At 46.6% G+C, this 11,322-nt stretch overlaps 3 protein-coding genes across 3 annotated transcripts; all 3 read right to left on the reverse strand.

Annotated features, from left to right (window-relative positions):
* Nucleotides 1-262: 262 nt before the first annotated feature.
* On the reverse strand, nt 263-1,525 carry PHALS_09388 (dihydroorotate dehydrogenase; the record flags this gene model as incomplete). Its single annotated transcript, XM_024722214.1, has 1 exon — nt 263-1,525. The coding sequence occupies one exon, from the start codon at nt 1,523-1,525 to the stop codon at nt 263-265; it is 1,263 nt and encodes a 420-aa protein (XP_024571630.1).
* Nucleotides 1,526-1,895: 370 nt separating this feature from the next.
* Nucleotides 1,896-2,206, reverse strand: PHALS_09389 (uncharacterized protein; the record flags this gene model as incomplete). Its single annotated transcript, XM_024722225.1, has 2 exons — nt 1,896-1,898; nt 1,961-2,206. The coding sequence occupies 2 exons, from the start codon at nt 2,204-2,206 to the stop codon at nt 1,896-1,898; spliced, it is 249 nt and encodes an 82-aa protein (XP_024571631.1).
* Nucleotides 2,207-2,376: 170 nt separating this feature from the next.
* Nucleotides 2,377-7,607, reverse strand: PHALS_09390 (ubiquitin carboxyl-terminal hydrolase 48-like; the record flags this gene model as incomplete). The annotated part of the gene is made up of 10 exons (XM_024722236.1): nt 2,377-2,695; nt 2,766-2,946; nt 3,003-3,123; nt 3,193-3,439; nt 3,597-3,788; nt 3,857-6,304; nt 6,361-6,373; nt 6,444-6,561; nt 6,617-7,009; nt 7,068-7,607. The coding sequence occupies 10 exons, from the start codon at nt 7,605-7,607 to the stop codon at nt 2,377-2,379; spliced, it is 4,572 nt and encodes a 1,523-aa protein (XP_024571632.1).
* Nucleotides 7,608-11,322: the final 3,715 nt, after the last annotated feature.

Consider the following 11,322-nt stretch of genomic DNA (forward strand, 5'->3'; position numbering starts at 1 on the left):
CGCAATAAACCCATAAGCTTTTTTAGGCCTTTTCGTGCACACCATGCATGGTAAAGGAAGATAATTTTAAGGTATAAGTGACATTGGATAATTTGCAAGAACAAGGTTACTGCAATGACCATATGGTTCATTCTGATAAATAAGACCAGCAGCAGTATTTCAAACGACCTAAAAAAAAGCAAGCTACGAAGTACTATTTGTAGTAGAATATCAGGTACTATCAAGCACAAGATAAATGTAGTCCCAACATGACGCGCATACTTTACTTGTGAGCGGCACCAACAGCGTCAGCCACACTTTCGTAGCCGTCACGTTGCAAAAGTGAAGCTAGCTCCTTTTTGGCACGCGGAATAGCCAGTGGGCTCTCGTAGATCAAACACGAGTACATTTGCACAAGCGAAGCACCTGCGCGGATCTTGTCATAAGCGTCCTGACCCGAAGAGACGCCACCAACGCCGATGAGCGTAATTTTTCCCTTAGTCAATTTGTACATATCGCCAAGCACCTTTGTAGACAATTCACGCACGGGCAAACCACTCAATCCACCTATTTCAGTCTTCGCAGCTCCTTTCAGCGTATCCGGTCGTCTCAGCGTTGTATTTGACACTACAAGGCCATCTAGCTTTAGCTCAAGAGCCACGTCCGCGATATCTTGCTTATCATCCTCAGTTAGGTCAGGCGCAATTTTAACGAGCAGGGGGATATTGCGTTTTTCAATAGCCGCCACTTCGTTTCGAGCCTTAAGTACACGTACTAACAGGTTTTGTAGCTGTTGCTTGCCCTGCAGCGTTCGCAGTCCAGGCGTATTAGGCGAAGAGACATTGACGACCAAGTAGTCGGCGAACTTGCCAAGAGCATGAACACCTTGCACGTAGTCGGCTGCAGCGTCCTCAGTCAACTTATTCTTGCCAAGATTAACGCCTAAAATTCCTGCGCGATGTCCAGCCTTTTGGCGTTTGGCTCTGGAGCTTACATATTTTTCAAGACGGGTACTCACGTGCTCAAGTCCTTTACTATTAAACCCATATCGATTTATTACCCCCCTATCTTCAGGAAGCCTGAAGACACGGGGCTTGGCATTCCCGGGTTGCGGCTTGGGTGTGACACTGCCGATCTCAACGCACCCAAAGCCCATATCCAACATTCCTTCCATGGCCTGTCCATCTTTGTCGAAGCCGGCGGCAATGCCTAAGGGGTTAGAAAATTTGAGACCCAGTGCGTGTACGTGCAGTAGCTTTGGATCAGGCTCCGGGTCCTTTGGTATCAAGCCAAAGCGTGCACACTGCACCGCGATGTTGTGAGCCGTCTCAGGATCAAAAATCCGTATCACAGGCATCATGGGCTCCGCTAGCTGACGAATCACCCATTCATGCGGCACAATACCCTTGAACGCGGCCACAACAGCCGCTGCTGCGCCCCCTCCAATGGCAAGATACAAAGTAGCATGAACTCCCGTCGGAGACACAGCGGTCGATCTGAAAGACATCGTTTGAAGCTTTCGCGACGTACGCCGGGTTAAACCCATCGCTGCGCGCATCAGCAGTGAAGTTGATAATACTAGTTCGTTAATTTTCAAGCTGCTATAGCACAGAATTTAAAAAAATGTTATCGAAAAAAATTTGCTGCAAGTTAGTGAGTAGTGCTATCTGGGTTAGATACGCCAAATTGTCCATGGTTACTAAAACCCACCACGATTCATTTACCGTCCAGAAAGCCACATATCAGTCGCTTTTCAGATATTTCTGTAAAGGATGTTGTTACGGCAGCGAATCACAAAGCGCTCGTTGGCGCGTATGCAGACGCAGAAGGAAAATGTTAAGCTTCAACGAGTACCTTAATAAAAAGCGTCACGTCTGCGTATCAGATGCGTGTAATCGATCTCGCTGTCTATGTATTCACTGGCTTCCGTGGCTTAGTGCCTCGATCACAATTAAACTTATGAATCAGTACCGTGACTTACACCAACATCCTTGTCAACGACCCGATTGATGAGTAGATAGCCACGGGAGTGTGGACAGGCTTCGACATCTGGTGGTGTATGCAAGCCAAGTAGATTGTACCATGGCAGAGATTGCGGACGATTTGCTTGATCGTTTCGTGCACAACGTTTCGTCACCGCAGTCGCATTTAACAACCTGTGTTTCTGCAGTGGCATTACGTATTGGCCGCTAGTATTCCTCTTCTTTAAATTCTTAACTGTAGACATATTGACTGCCGTCGACAACTTCACGCCAAGAAAGAATTTATGCAGAATCTATCTGTTATGACTCCTTGCGTTGCCTGCAAACGCAATCACCTTTGTCGTTTTCAAAAGTAACGTAAATAGATTAATTGAAAATTAACAACAACATGATTCCGGTATGAGCTGTGTTTTTTTTAAAAAAGCACAACCTTGGTGTTGCTTTCATCCTTGTTAAGGTGTGGAATAATATGATATTGCAAAAGATCCATCATCTCTATCGCTGTGTCTTTCAATTCCAGTATAGTAAGTTCTTTCTTGTCCTTCTCCATGTCGATAATTACATGTGTCGTGTGCTTCAGCGACAGTCCCTCTATTTCTAGCAGCTTCTTTACACGTGCTGGCGTACCAACTGCAATCGGCAGAAAATTGCTCGCGATTTGCTTTGCCTGTTCAATAACTTTCATGTGCTTGCCAAAAAGCTTAGCAATTTTGCATTTAAAGGAAGTCAAATGTCTTGAAAGCACAATCAACAAGGGGCTGTTAAACAAAGACCTCAAGTGAGCTTTCAACCAGCGCCACGTACTTGATGACTTCAACACATCGCAGCGCAGACGAGCACAAAATGACAAAGTATGGACTCTTGTCGCGGCGCTTACTTTTGCCCATAAAGTCACGCTTAAACGATGGCAACAAATGGTGAATGTACGACGGCAGCAGCATCAGTTTGTGCTTGCCTAAACCCTTCGGCACCACGAAGTGTGTCTCTAAACCATTACAAACCGTCAAAATTTTAGTGTAAGTACGTCAAACGATTGCATACCACTAAGTCCATCTGCCAGCTCGAGGGATGTCAACTGACCGCGATATTTAATGTAAGCATCGTTGACAATCTGAAAGTGCTCGGCTTGCGTCATCTTGTGCAGTCCTTTGCCATTGGATTTCTGCTACAAGACATGCAACTACATCAATACCAGCTCTTGAAAAAATGATTGTCATGTGTCAGTGTGTACTTTTGCCTTTTGCTTCTTGACAACGTTCATATCGTCTCCACCGTTCATAACTTCGTCCTTTTCATCTTCGCGGCTACGCTTGATGCCTGAGACCAAATCCACCTCTGTCTCTTCCTCGAACTCGTCCTCGCTACCAGCAGATATAGTACTCTCATTATCGGAAGGATCTACAGCCTCTGCCGTCCAATTCATCTCGAGCTCATCGTCGTTGAGGCTCGTCATTATTGCAACCAGTGGTACGTATAACCTTTAGACCAATAATAAGAGTTGTCAATAGTTAATTAAATTATCCGCTATTTCTATGTAACCTTTATCATGATGCTAGTTAGCTTTTCGTTGTGGAGCACATCTCACAGAAATTATTTGGCACGTCGTTAACAAATGTGCAAACAGAACACACCCACACGCAATTTTCGTGGCAATTGGCTATTGCTAATGCCATGGCTCGGTCTCCGCTAGTGTCTGGCGCTGTTTTCTCCTGATTAAGAAAGACAGAATTGGCGAATCCCACCTCACGCTCATGACCTTCATCCATCACGAGGTCATCCGCGTGGTCTTCTGATAATCTCATATATACTGCATCTCCAGCTTTGATTCTATTCAATGTCATAACAAGACAGACAGTACATATCAAGGTACAGACACATAGGCAATCGATACATACCCACAATGCTTGAGTGTACGATGGTCCTCCAGCATTTCACCCTTGTAATAGAGTCGCTGACAGATTGGCAACGCATCAATTTCCGCATAAATTTTTGCTTTCAGCATGTACACGGTATCAGTAGCATTAGCTGAGACGGGCCACATGCACGCTGAGCCTGGGCGAATGCGTCGCGAGCGGCGTCGCCCCGAGGTGTTGGCGTCTACCATCAAATTTTCGCTTAATGGAATAGCCTGATCGTCATTGAGTAGCTGGACATTTACTTCACGATCTGAAAAGTTCTCTAATTCGTCACGAAGTTTTTGATCGGAATTTGCCTGGCACTCGCCACAAATTACGCTCTCTTCGCTTGAGTCTTGATATACTATCGGCACGATGCCATCAGGGTAAGCTTCTTTGCTCACATTTATTTTGTTTTCACACTGAAGTGTAGCGAGTGAACATTGTCGCCACAACACATGGCACTTCTCTTCTCCTAGCTCAGATATGGTAGTTTTGAGAAGACCATAGTAAATGGATGCATTAGGATCACCGTATCGCTCAGCAAGAGCCTGCATTTCGTCCATAGTCACAAACTCTACTTCTAATAAACTAGCATCCACAGAATGCCCTTGCTGGAGGGCGAACATCGCTGGGGATAGGACCAACTTCTGATGTGCACATAACATGGATGACAGTGTCAGGGACATAGGTATATCTTTTTCCAAATTGCGAATATACTCTCTCCACTGCATCAACCAGTGACGAGATACCAAAAACACTCGCTGTGGGAAGGTTGCAGTGCCCCGTATTGCCAACGCTGATACTTTGTCCAGCTCAGTCCTTCGCAATGTAGAGATATCTTCAAATATATCTGATAGCTGGATCGAATGCCCTCTAGATTTTCGACGATATAACATTTCTAACGCAGTCACGGATAAAATAACGTCGCGCGTATCACGTTTCACTTGCATACATTCCTTGCTGGCAATGTGGTCGACCTGACATTGTGGGCATGGCTCTGTTGCCGACATAGAGAATTCTGCACAAGACGGAAATTTCGCTTTAAAGTACAGCCAAGTCTCACTTGAAACAGGACGATATGTTCGTTTTTCAAGCGTAAGATTGCCGTGGACACAAGTAATATCGTCATTAATAGGATTTTGCCATGCATTCAGTTGATTGTCTTTAATATCTGCATCCAGCAGTCTATCGACTCCACCTTTCGCAGCTGTAGGAAGCCTATTATTTGTAACATGAGTGATCGATCCTTTAATCTTCTTGCTTGAGGGTGTAAGCTCTTTATACAGCCTCGAGAGGTAGTTTTTGTAACTTTTAATCCACAGTCGACTCATTAAGTAGGCTCCTCTGGTTGTCACGGCCATCGAGACACTATCAGAAGAGTACTTTAGTAGCCGGAGCTCCTCGCTAACTTCTTTCAGACAGTCGACGTCATTCAACATTTTAGTGCGAAAATCAGCCTCACAAACCGTGCAACGGTACATGGGTGCCTCAAACACTCTCATTGCCTTAAAGGACCTTATCAAATTTTTCACAGTTGGAATCTGCCCGCAGGTCTCTTGTAAAAATCCAAAAAGTTCTGCTGAAATTCGCTTCAGTTTCGGCGCGTTATCAGGTGTGAAGCGAAGAATTGGTTTCGAAGATCCATTTTCATCAGTTTTCAAATCTGTGGAGTGCGTACAACAATAGGGGGTGACATCGATCGAATCCGAAAAGGGTATGCCTTCAACATTGATTTCTGGAAGCTCGAAAACATTGGGTTCATCATGATTGGATGAATGGATTGGTGCTGAGATCTGAGTCTCGCGAATACGACTCACAACACCGTCGTCTGAATTCGCTGTCTTCAGCTCGTTTTCACCTGAATAATCTATTTCGTTTTTTAAATCTTCCTGGTTTTCATGACGCTTTTCATTAATTTTGTCTGGGGATATAACGAAACAATAGTTACCATCTTCCTGTTTTTGGTCTAGTAATTGATCAGCTGCGATCGAACATAAACCGTCTGAGTCGGACTCTTTGGATTCTAAGATTGTTTTGTCTTTGCCCGAATGCGACATATTCGATAACTTGCCACCAACTATGTCCTTATCTTCTCCAGTAACCCAGCTACGAAGCCAGTTCGTATCTACCCAATAAAAATGGTCAGAAGACGCATCTGGATACGGTTGATCGGTCTCAAAAAACTGTTTGTACGCATCAATTCGTCTTTGCATACGATCTTCCATTGCACTCACTCTGCTGGTGTACTCTACGGCCTCAGCATTAAAAGCTTCTTTTAGAGCATTCACATCGCTTCGGCAGATTTCAGGAGGTTGTGGTTCAGAATTTGCTTTGCCGTGACAAATCCCCGGACTACTGACTGCTACGTCATCGCGAACATAGATGAGCATATAAACATCGCGAGATCGAATCTTCTTATCCTTCCTTCGATCTTTCGCTGCATCACTGTGGGTCATATTGGTTACCATTGCGTCATCAAATTCAAACCAGTTCTTGCTAACCTCATCCTTGCCTCTACCAAAAGATTCTCCTGATTTTGGATAAGCTACGGCAGCCGTGTAGTGGCCCACATGTGCGCTTTTACCTCGGTGATTCAGGTAGCCTTGTAATCGATAAATAGCACCAACAGGTGCATCAATTTCCTGGCCACTTCGACGCAGCAACTCGGTCATGTCAAGCGTTTCGCTGAATTCGATGACATCCTGATACGTTCAACAGATAAAAACAGCACTAAAAATTTTTTTTAATCAGACTTACCGTTAGCTTTTTCTTTCGGCTAGCTTTGGCATCGAAGACGAATCTTATTAGCTGTATCATCAATACTGGCGGTAGTGCCTGTACCTTTAGCTCAAAGTAACGATCAGCACACTGCTTGGAGTCACATTGCTCGCAAAAGTACTTGTTTTCTCCTTCCAGCACTTCAGCCGATAAGTATGAGCCAATGCAGTCTTCTACACTTTTGTGTCCTATTATATTTAACGAAATTTCGTAATACGAGGATTGTCGCATCGACTTGGTATGGCACTTTAAGCACCTAGTCACATAATTCATTTGTCCTCGAAAGATGCTGTCCACTAAGTCCCAATGGCTTGGATACCTTGACTGCCGAAAAATCGTGCGTAGATGTGCCAGCAATAGTTTGCTGAATTCCTATACTCCATTGTATCAGATGCTCAGCCTCAAGAAACTAAAGATAAACATATTGTACCTGTACGTCTTGCTGCATGCCATTATTCAAAGACAACGTGGTGGCAAATTCTGTTGGATCGTAATAACTCTCATTGCCTAATTGCATTCGAGCAAAAAGCTTTTGAAGTGCACGCATTTGCAACGTTTTCTTTTCACCTACACATTGCTTTTTGGGCTTCCACTCGTACACAGCTTGGCGAAAGGGTAGAAGTGCAAAAAGGCACTGCAACATACTATTTAGGTAACACGTGGCGCCAAGATTACGTAATCCGCACGGCATAAGCTCGCCACAATCAGTCAAACCACGTTTGCGATCCCGCGGGTCGCTTCCAAACACGCGTCGAACGAGTTTCGAGCCTTGCCACACACCCTCGAGATGCTCACCCAAACCGTAAAGACAGTTGGGATTGTCCACACAGTTGCGAACTATGCTAACATTCTTGCCATGTTTCCGATGGTGGTCCAAGAAGCGACAGGGTGGAACTTGCAGCAGATACGGGTCGTCTAGCCGCGATTCTTGGGAGGGCTTAATCTCACGCTTCCTTTTGATTCGCACCATTTTGATAGTGGGAATCGAAAATTGATTTAAAAGCAAGCACACGAAGCTTATTGGACATTTCCGGCTTTCTATACGATTTAATCAAAACCGTTTTTAGAGATATTTTGCTTAACTAATGGAATGCATATTCTACTAACTAACGCGCCGCGTTTAAAAATGGAGCGAATTTTGTCGCACGTCGCTCCACGATGCTTACCTGTACTTGCCTTGCTTACATTGATTTCTCGTACATGAGAATTATCATTTAGCACCCTCATTCTAGGGGATGTATAATCTGTGATGTGAACACACCATTTCAAATATGCATTATTAGTAGCCCATCTGTTGAGAAGAGGAGTTTCCAGTGGATACCGGTAAGACCTAATGGATAAGTAGAGCGGTATCACTAGGGCGGGGCTGCCGTAGCTCTTTGCTCAACGGGAGCTAAGCTAAGGTCACTGACCTCAAGTTCTTTCCAAGAACCAGTACGAGTGTAGCGGATCGCAATCCGCTACCTCTAAGTACTATAAACCATACCAAGGCTTCTATTCAAAATTGAAACTTTCTAATTGTTATAGTTGAGAGCCGCCAATATATAAAGCCCTAGGTTTTCCTAACTAATATAGTAATACCTCATTGATATAGTAAAACCTAGTTAGATTAGTAATATGCATCACTTCTGGCAATTCTGCCACGTGGTGGCTTCTGGTAAATGGTGTGGCCACACCACTGTTATTACACTAATTGTGTAAAACACACCTGTGCACGGTCGCACAAGTTATCTTGTGCGACCCGCCCTTTCTTACAAGGGCACGTGTAACCTCGTTACACTCTCCCCCATTAAAGTTATAAATATCCTCGCACAGGGTACATCTCTGGACAGTACGTCCGCGGCTTCACGAAGCACATCGAAATCCCTCGGCGACTGAGCTCAACACGTAGCGCCCGCCCCGAGTGACGGATTTCCTTGTCGAGGAGCTGGATGAAGTCGACTAAAAGTCGGACACTCCTTTCCCAGCATGGGAAGACGAGGAGGATCAAGTGCGCCAAAGACGCGACGTGAGCCCAGCTCAAACCCTGCGGTCACCATGTCCGTTCTACGACCTCTCGGCTTCCGGGGAAAGTAGAATCAGTACCAATCGCCTCGACGAGCAGTAATTGGAAGCTTCTCACAGGGCGGCTTTCTTGCGCTCGTATTCACGTTCGGTCTTAGCCCTCGTGTGGATTGCGGCTTTCGCTCGACGAATCTTGCTACTAAAGCGAAAGACGCGATTACTCGATCGTTAGGCGTCTACGTAGTCGGGTCGCCGGCCACTACACAAGCTGAACTTGATCAGTGGAAAGCTCTGCGAGCTTGCTTTTTGGTATCCCAAGAGATCCCAATGAATTGGTATCGCACTCAATTCCAAGCTCAAGAAGGAGGTGCTCATGTTCTCGCAATGCAGACCGTCCCTGTGGTGCTCGCCCCTGGCAAAACCGCTGCAGATGACTATGAGCTCTTTGAGCGATGGGTGCAGCGGCACCGGAAACTTTTTTCGCTGTCTATCTTACAGCAAAGCCACAAGGAAGTGGACGTGCGCGTTGAGCGCCATCTAAGATTTGAAGTTTGCCAAACTCAAGGCGCAAAGTCGACTTCCTGCGTACTGTCGCCCTGCGACATATGAAATAATCCATAACACTCCCGCAAGCTCTGCGTTTTCCCGCACGGTTAAGTCTACGACCATAGGGGCTCAGGGCCATAGCTTGAGCTCCGCTGTTGGCCTCCGAATTTTCCGGACTACTGCCGAGAAGTGCGGCGCGCAAGACGACGCGAAGCGTCACGATCTTTCTGATCATTAGCGTTAACAACGTAAACAACGTCTGGGCAGTCTTGCCGAAAAGGCACCCCAAACTTCCACGCGTTCTCGATGTTTGGGTAACTTTGTCACTTTACAAGATATTGGGATAAACTTCGTCGACGACGTCGACCAGCAAGGCGTTTCAAGTGGCAGTGGACGCCACCATTCTCATCGAGATGAGTAGGCCGCGGACGATGACGACTTGGTCGATCACCGTCTGGTGTCTCGCGATACTCTTCGAGAGTTGGAGGACAAAGTCCGTCATCATCAGCATTCTGCCGAGCATATCTCCGAAGTCGCCAACCCCTGTGCGGAAAATCTCGAGAGTCTGGAGAACTTTGTGCACCGACTGCCTCGCGTTGAGTATTATCGTGCTCTGTCGGAGCGGCTCCTAGCTGACGAGCAGGCGAATACGTCACTTCGTGCGACTGAGAAGCGCCTTGCGCCGTCGGAAACGGAAGTTGTAGCACTCCGTGCCACAACTAGTTGCTGGTTCAAATTCTGGGTCGCCGAGCGCCTTTGGGAGCCACCCCAGCGCCAACGCTTCCGCGTTCACTTGCGCCGGATCCCGGTACGGCTAAAGCAAGCCTACATAAAACACCGGGTGGGTATGCATCCTTATCGGAAGATTTAACGTATATGCTAGGCCTCGCTTGGCCACGAACTTGAAAGATCCGATAAACCGTGGACGGAGCATTGTCTTAAAGACAGCAGAAACTGCATGGGTAAAAAGGTTTCTTAGCATTTAATAAAACCAGGTCTTCGACCTCAATAAATTAAACATTTTCTCTATATCTGCCGTCAACGTTTTCCTTTTGCATGTCTTGGCTTTCAGTTATCGCATCGCCAACGTGTCGTCAGACACTCAGTCTGGTAGACAGGAAGTCTCCAACTTCTCGTGACAGGGCTGACATCAGCTAGCTGATCCCCCACCAGGCCTGAGCCATGGGGTGGTGGCGACAGCGAAACGCGAGAATTAATTAGCCCGTTCACTAACGGCGTATAGCCGGTAGACGAATCACTGCATTGTTCGGAGCAAACTCTACGAGTGGTAACATAGCCTTCCGGCGCTTCGGCGGCTCGGCGCAGACGCTGCGAAGAACATCTTTAAGAACGCGATTTACGCGCTCGGTTTGACCATCGGTCTGCGGATGGTCTGCTGTTGACACATACATATTCAACTTGGTTCCCAGCACCTTGAAGAGTGTAGACTAAAACTTCCCGGCGAAGCGCGGGTCACTATCGGAGACAATTGACTCCGAAACTCCATGTTGCTGAAAGAAACGATCGACAAACAGCGTCGCTTTACCCACACCGGCGATGGTGTCCGGCACTGCCGCAAGATAAGCCATCTTGCTCAAACGGTCCACAAAAGACCACATCATCCGTGTTCTCGCCGAGCCCCTCGGTAGACCAAATACGAAATCCACACTCATTGACTAGAGGGGTACCGGTAAACTCACCAGCGGCGCCGACGCATTTTGAGATGGTAACACTCTTCAACACGTCTCCCACGTGCGCACGTTTGTGCTCGTCTATTTGTACAGCTTGAGCCACAAATATTGTCAACTTACCGATCTGTACGTCTCCTCACGACCGAGATGACCACTGAGTGGGGTATCGTGGGTCTCATATAGGATACGATATTTTGAATCCTCGTCATTAGGAACCACAATTCGTGGCGTATCCGCCCAGTTGGTTCTTTAATACAGCAACCTATTTCTCAACGAGAATCGGTGTAAACGTGCGCGCAACCGCGCCGACAATTTCTTGTTCGAGTTTCCAATCTCCTTGCTCCCGAGAGCCTGTAGCAGCGCAACACACATACTGTCACCCGCGTTGCGGCGCGGATCAAATCCGTCACTGACGACGCCACCGTCGTGACATGAGCAAGCTCA

Source organism: Plasmopara halstedii (genome assembly GCF_900000015.1).
Source record: "Plasmopara halstedii genome assembly, contig: Scaffold_42, whole genome shotgun sequence".
In the NCBI taxonomy this organism is placed as follows: Eukaryota; Oomycota; class Peronosporomycetes; order Peronosporales; family Peronosporaceae; genus Plasmopara; species Plasmopara halstedii.